A 15,838-nucleotide genomic window follows, 5' to 3' on the forward strand; every position below is an offset into this window, starting at 1 on the left:
TCTCACCAAGAGTGTCTGCTCCCCGCTCCCCAGAGCAGAGACCCAGGGCCATTTGCTGTGGACTGGCCTTGTGGGAAGACCTTATTTTTCACAACGGCGGTAACACGGCACTGAGAAAGAACCCAGACTCTGGAGTTGGAGATGCCATATATAAAATACCACTTCAAGGTTGGCACACTACTACTGTTGTCACTGCGCAGTGGTTCATCCCATCATAATCCACACGTGTTTCTCAGTAAACCTGGACTCAGCTTTGAGACCGGTGCAACCTCAAGACGGCACCACCTGTCCCTGAGGGTTCCCTCCCCGCTGCAGAGCCCACCTTGCAGCTCCACCTGCACGGGTCCATTTGTGGCTGGGATGCCATTTGACAGATGTGTCCTTTCACTCTCCTCCGCCAGCACCACCCGAGCAGGTAGCCCGCTTTGAGTTTTGTTGTTTTGGGGGAAAGGGTAGGACAGAAAGCCTGCAAGCCATTCTGCCTTTTGTTCATCCAGGGCCGAAGTCTCAGGAAACCTAGGGAGGTTTGCAGAGGAGGAGAAAGAAAAGGTGAGCGAGAGTGGATGCAGGGTTTCAGCCAGAAGCTGGGGGGTGGGTGGAGGAGCGAGCCTTTGGCCTCCCCAGTCCGCAGAGCAGAAGGAGGTTCCACCAAGATATGGGGGGCGGGGGTGGTGAGGTCAGCCCTGCCCTTGCCCTCTCCTCATTGTGTGGCTCTAAACGTAGGAAGTCTTCTTGGGGTTGAGCTGAAACCCAGATCAGGGCTGGGGTCAGAGGGTAAATTACACACTTGAGGTCACAGGGTTAAACTGCTTCCCCACACAGAGCACCATTATGCCCAGCATCCTGCCCGCCTCCCCCCCTACTCCTCCCCCGGAGGTGTTTCCCTCTCCTGGGCCTGGCCAGTTCCACCTTCCCTGCCCATCACTTCCATCCTGGGGTCCCCCACCCCCCATCCTCTTATATTTTCCTAAGGATTCAGGCACATGGCTTTCAGCAGATATTATGGAGGGGCTGTTCTGGACATGGCCTTGTGCTAGGTGCCGAGTTTCAGCGAGACCCCAGAGGGTAAAATTGAGATCCAGTAGTTCCTTGCCCTTGGAAAAGGATGTGACCTCAGAGAGCAGGGGAGCGTGGAAGGAGATGTGGAAACCGAGCCACAGAATCTTAGAGCTGAGTGGAACTTGGAACACTCCTTTCCAGGCCCGGCTGGCTCCACATGGGGAAGCCGAGGCCCGGAGAGGAGAGGTAAGGTGCCAAGGTCAAATGTTGGGTGGCGCCCGGTGGCAGAAGCCGCGCATCTGGGGCTATACTGGCACTGAAGGGTGCTTCCCTGGGACTGTGAGCCGAGTTCCCAAGGTTGGAGCGACTTGTGTCTGTTGGGGGGGGGGTCGCCTCCAGGGCTCCTGAGAGGAAGGGAGGCTCGAAGCAAGGTGGGGAGTGATCTGGGGATTGCGGGACGGTAGGGCCGCGCACCCGTCCCCCGCCATGCGTGGCGCGCCCGGCGAAGGGGCTGGCGAGCAGGTGGGGTCCTGCGGGGGCCCGCGCGTGGGGGCCGGGCCGGGGGGGGCGGGGTGAGTCACGGCCCGCCCGCTCCCATTGTGCGGCCCGGCGGCGGCGGCGGAGCTGCGGAGCCGAGCGCGAGGAGGAGGAGCCGCGGGCTGCGGGCTCCGGCGCCTGCGTCCGCCCGGCCGGCCCGCTCATCGCGGCCGCGGGCGCCCCCCGGCCGCCGGCCCTGCGCGGCCACAGGCCCGGGAGCGAGCGCGGGGGGGATGGGGTGCGGCGGCCGGCGCGGGCCCCGCACGCTCCGGAGCCCCGAGGTACCGCAGGGCGGGGCGGGGCTGGGCGGGCGCGCGGGCCAGGGCCGGGGCCCCGGTGTCCCGCGTGGCGGGGCCTCGGATCGGCGCTCGCTCGGGCGGGGGATCGGGCTCCGGGGAGAGAGAGGGGATGGCCGCCCGAGGATCCTGACCCCGCCCTCCTCCCCCAGGGCTCTCCACTAGGTCCCTGCAGCGCCCCCTTCTTCTCACCCGGGTCACGGGTCCCCCAGTGAGCCAGACCCTCCCAAGCTGTCTCTCCGGCCATGGCCAACGGAGTGATCCCGCCGCCCGGGGGCGCCTCCCCCCTACCCCAGGTGACTGACGCGCGCGGGGGTGGGAAGAGGAGGGGCAGAGACCCCAAGGAGGAGAGGGGCGTCCTCTGGCCGACCCTGGGACCCCCAGATCCAGGGATGGAGCTGGGCCGGGGGGTATAGAGAAAGAGGAGGCCTTTTGGTATTTTTCAGATCTGTTGCCCCCTCTCTCCCAAGCCTGGGGCCCAGGGAGAAGGGGCTGTAGAAGATGGAGCCTGCTGGTCTCCCCAGCCCCCACCCAGGACCTGGAGTTGGGGTGGGTGTGGGGTGTTCACGGGTCAAGGGTTCTTAGGAGAGGCTGTCTGAGTCTGCAGGTCCGGGTGCCCTTGGAGGAGCCCCCTCTGAGTCCAGACATGGAGGAGGAGGATGATGACTTGGGCAAGACCTTGGCTGTGAGCAGGTTTGGGGACCTCATCAGCAAGCCCCCGGCCTGGGACCCCGAGAAGCCCAGCCGCAGCTACAGCGAGCGGGACTTTGAGTGTGGGTAGCCTGGGGACCCCTAGTGTGGCCGCCCTCACCACCATCACCTTCATTGCCACCATCACCGTGCTCACCACTGGCTTGGTCACCCAGTGCCATCTTGTGCTGGACGCTGTGCTGGACGCTGTGCGGGGCCACCATGCCATGTTAAGTCATCCTGCCTTACTCACCCATCGCCTGTCCGCCTGCCAGGGGAGCCGGGCCCCAGACGCAGGGGAGATGTAGGGAGACTGGCCTGAGGCCTCCCTCAGTGACCTTCATCTTCCCCAAGGCTCTGCCATACCCTTGGCCCTGCTCTCTGCATCCTCATCTCCCCTCCTTAGCTCTTCTGCCTCTACCCTTCCCTTCCTTGCTATATCATGTCCTCCTATCCAGCTCTCCTCCCCTTTCATGACCTCCCCTCTCCATTACTCCCATTCCCCGACTCTACCAGGCCTTACCAATGACAGGACATGGACACAGGTGTCGGGGGGAGCCTGGCTCTGGAGGAGGGACTAGGGTGCCCTTGTTTGAGGTCTTGAGCTAGATTAAGGTGTGTGCTCCTAGGGTGGTGAGGGCCCCCCTTCTGCTGGGGGGCCCCAACCGGCTCTCCTGCACCCCCAGTTCACCGGCACACATCCCACCACACCCACCACCCGCTCTCGGCGCGCCTGCCTCCACCCCACAAGATGCGGCGAACGCCCCCCACCTCTGCGCGGCAAGCCAGGCGGAAGAGGAGGAAGGAGAAAACCTCTGCTCCCCCCTCTGAGGGGACCCCTCCCATCCAGGAGGAGGGGGGAGCCGGAGTGGATGAGGAGGAGGAAGAGGAGGAGGAAGAGGAAGGGGAATCTGAGGCAGAGCCTGTGGAGCCCCCACCCTCAGGGTCCCCCGAGAAAGCAAAGGTAGGGGTCTGTCCCCACAGGAGGGCTGGCTGCGCAGGGGGCCACGGCAGAGGGACCAGGCTGAGTGGGGCGTTGGGGGCAGAGTTGGGGCAGGAGTCCAGGGCACGTCCGTCCGACTGTCTGGTTGGTTTGTCCACAGTTCTCCATTGGAAGTGACGAGGATGACAGTCCCGGCCCCCCGGGGAGGGCTGCCTTCACCAAGCCCCTGCCCTTGGTGGGCCCACGCTCCGACAAGAGCCCCCAGCACTCGGTCAGGTACTGGCGCCAGCCCGGCCTTGAGCAGGTCCCAGGCTCCTTCCTGACCTTGGGGAGTGTCCCTAGCTCTGATCCAGAGAAGAAGAGAGGAGGAAAGGAGAGGGGGCAGAGAAGGTGGCAAGGGGCCTCTTTTCTGTCCACATGATTCACAAGGAGGAGAGAAGCAGAAGGCGGACAGGGACAGTCCTCCGGGAGAGAGGGTGTCAGAGTGAAGAGGAGGCCCTGGATAGAGAGGAAGGGGGGACCAGTGCCATGGGGGCAGGAAGGTGGAGGGGAGCTCCGTTCTCTGCCCAGGAGCCTGTGTCTGGTGTCCAGGAGGCCACTCCAGGCCCCACCCCAAGCTGGGGGAGGGCAAAGGAAGCCCCGACCTGGCCCTTCTCCACTGTGGTTCCCTGTGAAGTCCAAGGCTGCCATGTTGCCTCCTCAGCTCCCCCAGCCCCCGGGCCCGGGCCTCCCGAGTTGCCGGGGAGAAGAGCCGGCCCTGGAGCCCACTGGCCAGCTATGACCTGCGGGAGCGGCTGTGCCCAGGCAGTGCCCTCGGCGGCCCCGGTGGCCCAGAGCATCAGGTGCCCACAGACGAGGCGGAGGCCCAGATGCTGGGCTCCGCAGACCTGGATGACATGAAGAGTGAGTGACACCCTGGGGCAGCCCCCGCGGCCCACCCCCAGCCTGTGAGGGGCCTTGGAGAGGCTCTGTGCTCCCCGCCCCGGGGCTGAGTCCCCTCTGCAGCATCCCTGTCTGATGGCATGTGGCCAGCGATGGGGAGCTCACTCTCTCTCTAAGCCACCTCTCTGGCTGCCAGAGTTGAGATTTCCCTCTGTCCTTCTGTCCTGATTCTGTCCTCTGAGTCACCCCTGGGATAAGGCGGCCACCTCTTCCACGTGATGTTTGGGGACATCATTATATTCCCCCTCCCCCATAGCTCCCCTTCTCAGGACAAACTCTTTTCACTCCCTTTGGACCAGCCCCCTGAGTCTGAGCCCGTCTGCCAGGCCCTGCTGCTCCCTGTGTTGGGGCCCCCATCCCATCCCATCCCCCTCGGCTGGGCCTGGCTGTGATCTTGGCACATTCTTTCCATCTTATCAGCGCCCTGGTTTCTGTGCCACCTGTCATCACCCACGGGGCTCTGTGCCCAGGCCAGGGGCATCACTGACCCCACCCTCCTCCCCCTTGGAACCACAGTGTGTGGGCGAGGGTGGGGGGGAGAGCTTTGAGCTCAATACGTCATGGAAAGTTGCCAGGGCCTGAGGACAGGGACAGGAACAATCCGATGGCAGCAGCAGTGGTGGCAGGATGGGGGGGGCAGGGGGAGGGCGTGTTTACAGACCCAGAGTGGGGGCTAGAAGCAGCCGGGAGCAAGCCTGGGGACGTGGGGAGTTGGGGTCGGAGGCCTGGCCACCTCCAGCTCTGGCTGGACACAGACCACTCCTGTCCAGGCTCCCACCTCTCAGGAGAGCCGGGGCTCTGGGAGGGAGCAGGGGCTGAGGCCTCGGCTGTTGGGAGAATGACGAGCCCGCTGGAGGAGGTCACGGAGCCCAATGGGGCGCCAAGCCCTGGGCCCAGGGACGCTGAGGGCCAGGGCCATGGGAGGGCTCCAGCTCCTAGCCCTCGAGACTCGCTGGCCTCAGAGGACTTAGAGATGTTTGTGCTGGACCTTGAGGACTATGACCTGAGGGAGTCCACCAGGGGCCAGCTGAGCCCTGTGGCAGGGGGACCAGCTTGTGAGTAACTGGGCTGCTGGCCTTTCCCCAGCTGCTGGCCTGGAAGGGGCAGGTGGGGAGGAAAGGAGAGAAGCTTGGCCTGAGTCTGTCCAGTGTGTACCTGTGGAGGGAGATGTGGGTACCCAGAGACGCCACAGGGAAAGTGCGCGGGTCTTGGGGTCTGGCCACTCCATGTGGGTCGTGGCGCTCCAGAGTGAGAGGCAGTGGCCACGGCAGGAGCTGTGGACTGAGCTGGGGTCTGCCTTTTTACCGTGGCTTGGCTAGGGGTCCTCTGCAAGACTTAAGGCTAGTCTTTCCCCCTCTCTGGGCCTCAGTGTCCTTATTTAGGAAATGGCCACACTGGACTGGGTGGTCCTGTTGGCATGGCCCTTGGGTGACTGTGGTGCCCACCAAGTAGCCTGGCTGGGCAGAGCAGGGGACTGGAGGGGCTGACCAGGACCCCATGCCCCGAGCTGGACCCCTGGGACTCCCAAGCCCCCCTTCTTTGCAGGTCACCGGCTGGAGGACAACCCTGGTGTGCGTCGGCACCTGGTAAAGAAGCCGTCCCGGACGCAGGGTGGGCGGGGCAGCCCCGGGGGCCTGGCCCCCATCCTGCGCAGGAAGAAGAAGAAGAAGAAGCTGGACCGGAGGCCTCATGAGGTACCGGACCCCCAGGGAGTGGGCCCGCAGCTTCCTCTCACCTCTCCTCCCCAGAGCCTTCCTTTCCCTTCCTCCGCGCCTCGCCCTCGCGGTGTCCCCAGGACAGCCGGTCCCACTTGGTGGTCCCCAGGCCCTCATGCTCGGCGCCCACTCAGGTGTTTGTGGAGCTGAACGAGCTGATGCTGGACCGAAGCCAGGAGCCGCACTGGCGGGAGACGGCCCGCTGGATCAAGTTTGAGGAGGACGTGGAGGAGGAGACGGAGCGCTGGGGGAAGCCCCACGTGGCCTCGCTCTCCTTCCGCAGCCTCCTGGAGCTCAGGAGGACCCTTGCCCACGGTAGGGGCCCCGCAGGCCTGGCCCTGGGGCTGCACGCCCTCTTCCCAGGCCGCAGTGTGCGGCCCGCGCCAGGCTGCCCCGCTCCCGGGGACTCCTCCCTGGAGGGCCCAGGCGAGGTCTGGCTGCCACCTGGGGATGTGGAGTCCAACTGCCTGCGCAGCCGTAAGCTCTGAGGGGGCAGGGCTGTGCTGCTGGTACCTGGCCCTGTACCTGGGCAAAGGAGGCATCAGTCCCCACTCAGGAAATCGACAGATGACTCCCTTCCCTGGGTGAGGAGGGGCCGTGCCTTGCTCTCCTGCTCCCTTTTCACATCCCCCTGTTGGGCCGGGCTCATTGCCTGGGGCGGGGGGCTTGCCTCACCCCGCACCTTTGCCTGCCTAGGGAGAGGGGAGCAGAACAGCTGGGAGTGGTTTTTTCCTATCTGATGAGACCATACTCCCTCCCCTGACTGTGCCCGCAGGAGCTGCCCTCCTGGACCTGGAGCAGACTACTCTGCCGGGCATTGCACATCTCGTGGTGGAGACCATGATTGTGTCCGACCAGATCCGGCCAGAGGACAGGGCCAGTGTGCTTCGCACCCTGCTCCTGAAACACAGGTGCTGGGGTGGGGTCCCTGGGAGGGGGTTTTCTAGTTCAGCTGCCCCTCCAGGAGCACAGACTCTGCTTGAATACCCCAAGTGATGGGGAGCTCACTCCTCATTCATCTTTGGGCAGCACCAGCCATTAGAAAGTTCTTTCTTACACTGAGGCAGAAGGGATGGAGGCCCCTGGCCCTCCATTTCTCACTTCCTCATGACCTCAGTCCACCAAGGGCCTCTCCTCCTAACCCACCTTGCCCCCTTTGCCCTCTTCTAGCCATCCCAATGATGACAAGGACAGTGGCTTCTTTCCCCGAAACCCGTCCAGCTCCAGTGTGAACTCGGTCCTGGGGAATCATCACCCCACCCCCAGTCATGGCCCTGATGGTGCGGTGCCTACCATGGCTGATGACCTGGGGGAGCCAGCCCCGCTCTGGCCTCACGACCCTGATGCCAAGGAGGTCAGTCGCCTTGCTCTGCCCTGAGCTGGGGGACGGGAGGGCGTCCAGCTTCACCCGAGGCCACCGATGAGGCTTCCTTGAGCAGGTTGGGGAGGCGGGATGCCCGGCGCCATTCTGGGCCTGTGGCGGATCTATAGCCACACGCACGGGGCCCCCTGTCGGGGAGAAACAGGAGGTTTAGTTGGGATGATGAGGCAGACCTAGGGGAGCCTTTTAAACAAGATAAGGCTGGGGGGGGGGGCGGGGTTGGAGGAGGGGCCCACATCCCTGGCTGGTCCCCTCTGATGTGGGGCCCAGCGACAGTCCCTACCCTGGCTGAGGAGGCAGAAAGCAGGGCCCGGATCCAGGGGTTGGAGGGCAGAGTCCAGGGCTGGAGCAAGGGATGGGAGGGCCTGCCACGGCCTCCGGTCTGGGTCCCAGCCCTATTCCAGTTCTGCGTCCTCAGAAGCCCCTCCACATGCCTGGGGGAGACAGTCACCGGGGGAAAAGCCTGAAGCTGCTGGAGAAGATCCCCGAGGATGCTGAGGCCACTGTGGTGCTCGTGGGTGAGGAGGGCCAAGCACTGGGGGCTGGGGCTCCAGGGGGTGGGCGCCTCCACCGGGTCTGCTTGTCTGCAGTTCTGGCCTGTAGGCTGCCTCTTCCGGCCCCAGCTGGGCTCCCTTCTGGCCCCCTGCTCTTCCTCACAACTGGTCTGGCCCCCAGCCCTTTCTTCCCCAGTCCCCTGCCTGCTTCCCCTCCCGTTTTCTGCTATCTTGGACTGCTGCTAGTCCATATAGCTTCTTGGCGAGGATTAGAGAAAAGCACCCCTTCCTTGAGACCCTTCATTTCCATCTGTTGGTAAATTGTAATAAATATACAAATATATAAATGAATAGGGCTCCTGTAGATTGGGGTTTCCGTATGCAGTGCGCAACCTGCTCAACTCTACATGGTGGCCCCGGGTAGCCCATCCAGGGCCTGCCTTGACCTCTCCCCTTTGCTCAGCGCCCTGGGCCTTACTCTCCCCTGCAGGCTGTGTGCCTTTCTTGGAGCAGCCGGCGGCAGCCTTTGTGCGACTGAACGAGGCTGTCCTCTTGGAGTCCGTGCTTGAGGTCCCTGTGCCGGTTCGCTTCCTCTTTGTGATGCTGGGGCCCAGCCACACCAGCACTGACTACCACGAGCTCGGGCGCTCCATTGCCACCCTTATGTCTGACAAGGTGGGCACTCCAGGCCTGTTCCCCCGCGCCCTTCTCGTTCCCTGTCTCTCTCACTGCTTCGGGCGGTGCCCATGGATGCAAGGGTGCTGGAGGCCTTCAGGGGCAGAGATGGTGCCCTGGGGTGGTGGTGGAGGGAGCTGTTGGCCGAGGGGAGGAAAGGGAGCCCAGCGTTGGGGCCGTGGGAGGGGGAGGTGGTTGCAGGGGGAGAAAAAGCCCAGACCCCCCACGTTTTGGATGTGACATGAGACTTGAACGGGAGGGCTGGATGTGGTGGTCTTTGCTGTGTCTTCTCCTGGGCTTGGACTTGCTGGTGCTCTAGCTGGGGGTGATGTGAATACTCACCAACCTGTGGGGTGAGAAGGGTTCTGGAAGCTCCTGCTGTGCCGGGTGGGACCCCTTAGTCTCTGTGTTGTGGAAAAGTCTGGAGGCTCCCAGGGGAGTAGAGGGCACGGGGGTCCAGGGCTGTGGCTGCGTGATGGCCAGCAGGGACGTGAGTCAGTACTTTGACAACTGGACTAGACCCATGTGTGTGGCTGAGTGTCCACTCTGCCTCTGGCTCTGCGATGGCCCACCGCCTCCTCCTGAAGCCCCCTCCCAGGGGCTCCCTGAGCTGCTCAGCCCCTGCCTCTCCTGCCGCCAGCTCTTTCACGAGGCTGCCTACCAGGCCGACGACCGGCAGGACCTCCTAAGCGCCATCAGTGAGTTCCTGGACGGCAGCATCGTGATCCCGCCGTCTGAGGTGGAGGGGCGCGATCTGCTGCGCTCCGTGGCTGCCTTCCAGCGCGAGCTGCTGCGGAAGCGGCGAGAGAGGGAACAGACCAAAGTCGAGATGACCACCCGGGGCGGCTACACGGCCCCTGGGAAAGGTCAGACCCTTTGGGGCCCAGAGTCCCCCACAGACACGCTCCCTACGCAGCGGCTCCTAAGGCCGTGCCCCAGGCTGGGAAGGAGTGAGCCCGGGGTCCCCGAGCAGGAGAGTGTGGTCTGTTCCAGCAGCCCCTTGTTCCCCCAGAACTGTCTGTGGAGTTGGGGGGCTCTGAGGCGACCCCTGAAGATGACCCCCTGCTGCGGACTGGCTCGGTGTTCGGGGGGCTCATCCGGGATGTGAAACGCCGCTACCCACACTACCCCAGCGACCTGCGTGATGCCTTGCACTCCCAGTGTGTGGCGGCTGTGCTCTTTATCTACTTCGCTGCCCTCAGCCCTGCCATCACCTTTGGGGGGCTGCTAGGTGAGGGGGAGGGGATCGCTTTCGGGGGGCTGCTAGAGGAGGTGGGGGGAAGAGGTGAGGCGACCAGCTGGGGGGAGGGGAGGAGAGGTGAGGGGGCGCAGTGTCACCTGCAAGGTTTCTGGGTCAGGGTGTCCCAATGATCACCTCGGGGGGCTGATGGGTGGGAGGGGCTAGTCCCCAGTGTGACCATCTTGAGGAGCTGCTGGGTCAGGGGATCCCAGTGGTCACTTTAAGGGGGCTAGAGAGTGAGGAGGGCAGGAGGGGTGCAAGGGGTCAGGGGTCCTTGTGGGGGCTGGTGGTGAGGGGCAGGAGCGATGGGGGTGGGGGGCTGCTTGGTTCTTGGTGGATGTCCAGGTTAAGGGATGCTAGAGGAGGAAGAGGGGACGGGTCAGGGCTGTCCCACTGACCCTCACCTACCCCAGGGGAGAAGACCGAGGGGCTGATGGGCGTGTCCGAGCTGATCGTGTCCACGGCTGTGCTTGGCGTCCTCTTCTCTCTGCTGGGAGCCCAGCCGCTGCTTGTGGTTGGCTTCTCAGGGCCACTGCTCGTCTTCGAAGAAGCCTTCTTCAAGGTGTCCGCCCTGCCTGCTTGTCCCCAGGGATCACTTGCCCATCTCTCTGTCCCTTGGCCCAGGCGACGAGTCCCTGCCGTCTCTCCCTCTTCCCCTTTGGAGTTCACCTCCCGCCACCCCGGGGGCCCTGACGTCCAGGGCAGGCCGCTGTGTAACCTCCCCTCCCTCTCTGCCGCTAGTTCTGCCGAGCCCAGGACCTGGAGTACCTCACCGGCCGGGTGTGGGTTGGCCTCTGGCTGGTGGTCTTCGTCCTTGCCCTGGTGGCCGCCGAAGGCAGCTTCCTGGTCCGCTATATCTCGCCTTTCACCCAGGAGATCTTTGCCTTCCTCATCTCGCTCATTTTCATCTACGAGACCTTCCACAAGCTCTACAAGGTGGAGGTCCAGAGAGGTCTTGGGGGTGGGTGGAGATGGGGGCTGGGCAGTGCCCTTGGGAGGACAGCATGGGAGGGGGCGGCAAGGAGCATTGGGGGCAGACGGGACAAGGAGGGGTGCTCTGTTGAGTGTGGGTATGGGGGTCGGGGACACCCTGGGCTAGGTCGGAGTTGAAGGGGAGGGAGTCAGACCCAGAAGTTGCTGGTCAGCACTCCGGGATTCCCCTACACAGGTATGTGACGGGAAGGGGGGTGGGGCACTGTCGGTGCCACAGGGCCCGGTGTCCTTGGGTGGCCGTTTGTAGAGGGGCGGGTGTGTGTGAGATGTAGCTGGATGTGCTGTGTTCCTGCTGCCTGGTTGGGTATGTGAGAGGCCAGCCCTCTCCCTTGCAGGTGTGCTGATGGTGATGAAATCAGGGTCACCTGCCCAGGTGAGCCATAGGGCAACCTCGCAACCCACACAGGTGTTCACGGAGCACCCACTGCTGCCCTTCTACCCCCCGGAGGGGGCATCGGAGGCTGGGCTGGATGTGAATGGGACTGCCCTGCCACCCACCAAGGGGCCACCAGGCCCGAGGAACCAGCCAAACACGGCTCTGCTGTCCCTCATCCTGATGCTCGGGACCTTTCTCATCGCCTTCTTCCTACGCAAGTTCAGGAACAGCCGCTTCCTGGGTGGCAAGGTGCGTGGCTGCCAGGTGTGCGGCCTGGGGAGCCCTCGTGGGTCCCCCTCAGTTCCTGCTGTCACCGCCTGGCTCTGCTCCAGAGAGGGGCTGCCCCTTCTCCCCGTCAACCCATGGACCTAAACCAAGTCTGTGCAGCCCCCACCCCGTCATGAGCCTCAGAGAAGTTTAATCAGGAGAGGATGTCCTCCTGGGCTGGCCTGGCACCTGGGGGGTTTAAAGGGGCCGGTTGAGGGACTTCTGGCTCCAGCTCAGACCCAAGGGAGGTTGGGGTAATAGCCCCCGTGTTAGTCTCCTGACCTCACCTCTGCCTTCTGCTCCCTTGCCCCGGTTGGCCTCTCTCTCCAGGCTCGCCGCATCATCGGGGATTTTGGCATCCCCATCTCCATTCTGGTGATGGTCCTGGTAGATTACTCCATCACAGACACCTACACACAGGTGAGTGAGCCTCGACCCCCTCTGGCAGCTGGTTCTCATCCCAGGGCCTTGAGAGCCCAAGGTCAGGGCTGGGACCAGCTTTCTTTGTGGAGCGGCTGTCACCTGCTGGGGCCCTCCTGGGGTAGGGGTGCTGGGGGTTTTAGAAGGAGCTGTGTGGTCCAGCCAAGTTGGCCAGCCAGGGCGTCTGAGGCCGTGTGTGTGACCATTAGTCAAGAATCCTGGAGGAGCAGGTGTATGGCTGGGGGGAGAAGGACAGTTGTCCCCACAGCAGGTCTCCTGAGAGCTCCAGGGCTCGGGGAGAAAGTATGTCATTTCCCTGCCTTCTACCGGACCCTCGGAGGGACAGTGACTTTGGAGGATGCAAAACGAATTTTCTCTAAACCCGTTCACACCCAAATTCCCCGGAGCCCTGGTCCTGGGGACACCGAGCTTGGTGGGAGCGGCTGCTGCGTGGGGTTCCTAGCATGGGGAGCCCGTGTCCCTGAACCCTGTCTCCTGCTGGCCATGCAGAAGCTGACGGTGCCCACGGGGCTCTCGGTGACCTCCCCCCATAAGCGCACGTGGTTCATCCCACCCCTGGGCAGTGCCCGTCCTTTCCCGCCCTGGATGATGGTGGCAGCCGCCGTCCCCGCTCTCCTGGTCCTCATCCTGATCTTCATGGAGACACAGATCACTGCGTGAGAGGGCTGGGGAGCTCTGGGGAGGAGTGGGGGGCAGTGGGCTTGGCGGCAGGGGGTACCTGCATCTGGGGCATGGTTTCCCTGGGGTGCTCTGGCGTGGTAGCCATCTGTTGCTGCCACCATGTGCAGGGTGGCACTTGACAGTCCTCAGAACACTCTGGCAGTATGTTCTCGCACCCAGTGATGCTCACATGTATCTCATTTTGGTTAAACCACAATAACGTGGTGAGATCTGGCATCTGGCTTTTGTGGTATTTTAAGTATCTACAGTATGGGAACTTGGCTCAAATTTGCTTCCATGTGAGAGCTTCAATTTGGGAACTTGGAGGAGGAAGCTGGCAGGTCCTGGGGAGAGCTCTTCTCTGCGTGTGCCTCCCCCCACCCCGCCCCCCCTGTTGCGTGGGCCTGGCCCTGCCTCCAGCCACTCACCGCGCTGCCCGGCCTCTCCCCGCAGGCTTATTGTCAGCCAGAAGGCCCGGAGGCTCCTCAAAGGCTCTGGCTTCCACCTGGACCTGCTTCTGATTGGCTCCCTGGGCGGCCTCTGTGGGTTGTTTGGGCTGCCCTGGCTCACGGCCGCCACCGTCCGCTCAGTCACCCATGTCAACGCGTTGACCGTCATGCGCACCGCCATCGCACCCGGTGACAAGCCCCAGATCCAGGAGGTGCGGGAGCAGCGGGTCACCGGCGTGCTCATCGCCAGCCTCGTGGGTGAGAACATGCACCTTGCAAGGCCCCAGCGCCCGCCCCACAGACTTGCCTTCTTGGGTCCCATGGCCTTACATTCATTCTCTATCCCAGGCGTGACCCGGGTCCCTTCAGAATCTCAAAATGCATCCAGTCTAGCCCCCGCCCTGCCCCCCAAACCTGCTTCTTGACATTCATGGGCCCTTTTTCCACCAAGCCCTTTCCTGGTGCTCTGTCCTGCTCCGTCTTCTCTTATTCATGGTGATGATGCCCAGCTGATCAGTCAGATGGTCCCTGTCCCCTCCTCACCAGGCCTGTCCATCGTCATGGGGGCTGTGCTGCGCCGGATCCCGTTGGCCGTGCTCTTTGGGATTTTCCTGTACATGGGGGTCACGTCACTGTCTGGTATCCAGCTGTCCCAGCGTCTGTTGCTCATCCTCATGCCAGCCAAACACCATCCCGAGCAGCCCTACGTGACCAAGGTAGGGCCAGGAGGCATGGAGGTGGGGAGCTGGGGTGATGGGAGGGGTCCGAGGGATCCCTGGGCTGGAGATGGACCAGAAGACTGTGAAGGATAAGTTGGGACCTGGGGAGCCGAGTCCCCAAAGATGGTGGGAGCAGGCCGGGCGCTGTATAGTGAGACCCGGTGCCTGGTCCCCAGGTGAAGACGTGGCGGATGCACCTGTTCACCTGCATCCAGCTGGGCTGCATCGCGCTGCTCTGGGTGGTCAAGTCCACGGCGGCCTCGCTCGCCTTCCCCTTCCTGCTGCTGCTTACGGTGCCTCTGAGGCGTTGTCTGCTGCCCCGGCTCTTCCAGGAGAGGGAGCTGCAGGCGGTAAGGGATGTGTTTGGGGCAGTTGTGGGGGGCTGGGCTCTGGAATCAGGGGGACCTGGGCACCAATCTCTGCTAGCATCTGCTAACTGAGTGACTGCAGGCAAGGTACCTAACCTGGAGTCTAACTTCCGTCTGTATAATGGGGCTGAGCATAGGTTCTGCCTTCCAGGGGTGTTGGGAGGATGAAACTAATCCAGGTAAAGCACTGAGTGCGATGGTTTGGTGTGAAGTGAGCACAGGGCTGCTGCGGACAGTTGTGTAGGTTGTGCCCTGAACAAAAGCCCATAGCCGAGGGACGAGTTGGGGTGGGGTGGCGCTGAAGTTTGTCCTGAGCCCTGTTTTGGTCACCTAGAGGAAAGGGCATATTTTCAAAACCGTCCACCCAAACATGGTGTGTACAAAGGTACCGAGGACCTAGGAGTGGCCCCAGGAAGGCACTTCATATGTGGTAGCTGCTATTCTTATTATTAGGAGGTGTCGCTGGGGAGTGACTGGAGGTTTTGGCCAGAGAGATGTGCTTCCACCGGGGTCACGCTCCCTGCAGACAGTGAGGCCTGGAAAGGTCTGGGAGCAGTGAGGGCTGCTGGCTGGAGGAGGAGCTGAGGAACGGGAGGGGTGAGTCTGCCTCCCAGCCTCTCCCAACCTTCTGCTCCCTTTGCAGCTGGACTCGGAGGATGCTGAACCGAACTTCGACGAGGACGGCCAGGACGAGTACAACGAGCTGCACATGCCCGTGTGATCCTGCAACAGGGTGCCCCTCAGAGACCCCGACACCTTAGTGACCGACACCAGGGCCCCGTCAGAGCCCAGCCCCGGGGCCAGCGGGCTCCTCACGACCCAGAGACGTGCCTGGAACCACTGCAGATGCCACGGCCAGAGTGGCCCCCTGACTCTGCCCGGGGCACTGACCTCATCTCACCTGGGCCCTTCCACAGACCAGACCGGCGCAGGCTTTGAGCTCATTATAACCACACTCCTTGTCTTGTGTCTGCCTCACTTTCTTGGTGCCATCTCTAGTTTCTCAGGTCATGCTTAACCATCTGGAATTGGAAGAATTGGAAGCCTTCTATTTCCAGGGTCACCAAAACCTGGGGAGAAGTCTGAGGCAAGGACAGAGAGTTCTTGGGGGAAAGGGAGAGAATGGAGATCACAGAAGGTCAGAGCTGGGCCTTATCATCACCCTCTGGAGCCCCTTCAAGTACAGCTGAAGAGCAGGAGGCTCAAGGTCTCGCTCAAGGTCACATGCCCTTAATCCAGCCCCTGCTTGGAAGAGGGAGTGTGGAGGAGGGAAGCGGGAGGAGCTTGTCTGCTGTAGCTACTGGGGAAATCAGAGCGTCCCCAACGGCGCAGAGGGGAATGGAAAATCTTTATCTTCTTTTCCTGATCCCTGGCATGCCCAGGAGCAGGAACCTAGCCCAATCCCCCAGACGCCAGGGTGGTGCTGGATTTGGGGTCCCTGGACAGTTTTAGATTCTCCCGGCTTAAAAGAGAGGCAGTTCTGGGATTCCTGAGGCCACTCCTTGTGCAACAGTCCGTTTTGCCAGAAATAACCTGGGAGGCCTTGAGGAGCGTTCAAACGGAGCCCATTGCGTCACGGTTGCTAGGCAACCGGCAGCGTGGTGGAGCCGGTTGTCCGTGTGTTGCCCTCTGGTGGCCGCTCTCGCACACTGC

General features: G+C 62.8%; 1 protein-coding gene across 8 annotated transcripts; it reads left to right on the plus strand.

Annotated features, from left to right (window-relative positions):
* Window positions 1-958: 958 nt before the first annotated feature.
* Window positions 959-15,152, plus strand: SLC4A3 (solute carrier family 4 member 3). 8 transcript variants are annotated; one of them, XM_070269328.1, is made up of 23 exons: window positions 959-1,245; window positions 1,985-2,128; window positions 2,440-2,605; window positions 3,209-3,486; window positions 3,626-3,741; window positions 4,169-4,368; window positions 5,953-6,101; window positions 6,257-6,437; window positions 6,898-7,033; window positions 7,293-7,476; window positions 7,922-8,021; window positions 8,488-8,672; window positions 9,313-9,538; window positions 9,685-9,903; window positions 10,326-10,474; window positions 10,654-10,848; window positions 11,312-11,530; window positions 11,879-11,968; window positions 12,479-12,645; window positions 13,103-13,356; window positions 13,645-13,814; window positions 13,994-14,167; window positions 14,829-15,152. In XM_070269328.1, exons 2-23 carry the CDS (start codon window positions 2,078-2,080, stop codon window positions 14,904-14,906), a joined length of 3,687 nt encoding a protein of 1,228 aa, XP_070125429.1. In that variant the 5' UTR covers window positions 959-1,245; window positions 1,985-2,077; the 3' UTR covers window positions 14,907-15,152. The 8 variants fall into 8 exon arrangements, with proteins under 8 accessions (XP_070125429.1, XP_070125431.1, XP_070125430.1 ...); XM_070269330.1 differs by having other exon boundaries at window positions 1,123-1,245; window positions 3,152-3,486; XM_070269329.1 differs by lacking the exon at window positions 959-1,245 and adding an exon at window positions 1,267-1,356.
* Window positions 15,153-15,838: the final 686 nt, after the last annotated feature.

This window comes from Equus caballus, chromosome 6, assembly GCF_041296265.1.
Source record: "Equus caballus isolate H_3958 breed thoroughbred chromosome 6, TB-T2T, whole genome shotgun sequence".
Lineage (NCBI taxonomy): Eukaryota > Metazoa > Chordata > Mammalia > Perissodactyla > Equidae > Equus > Equus caballus.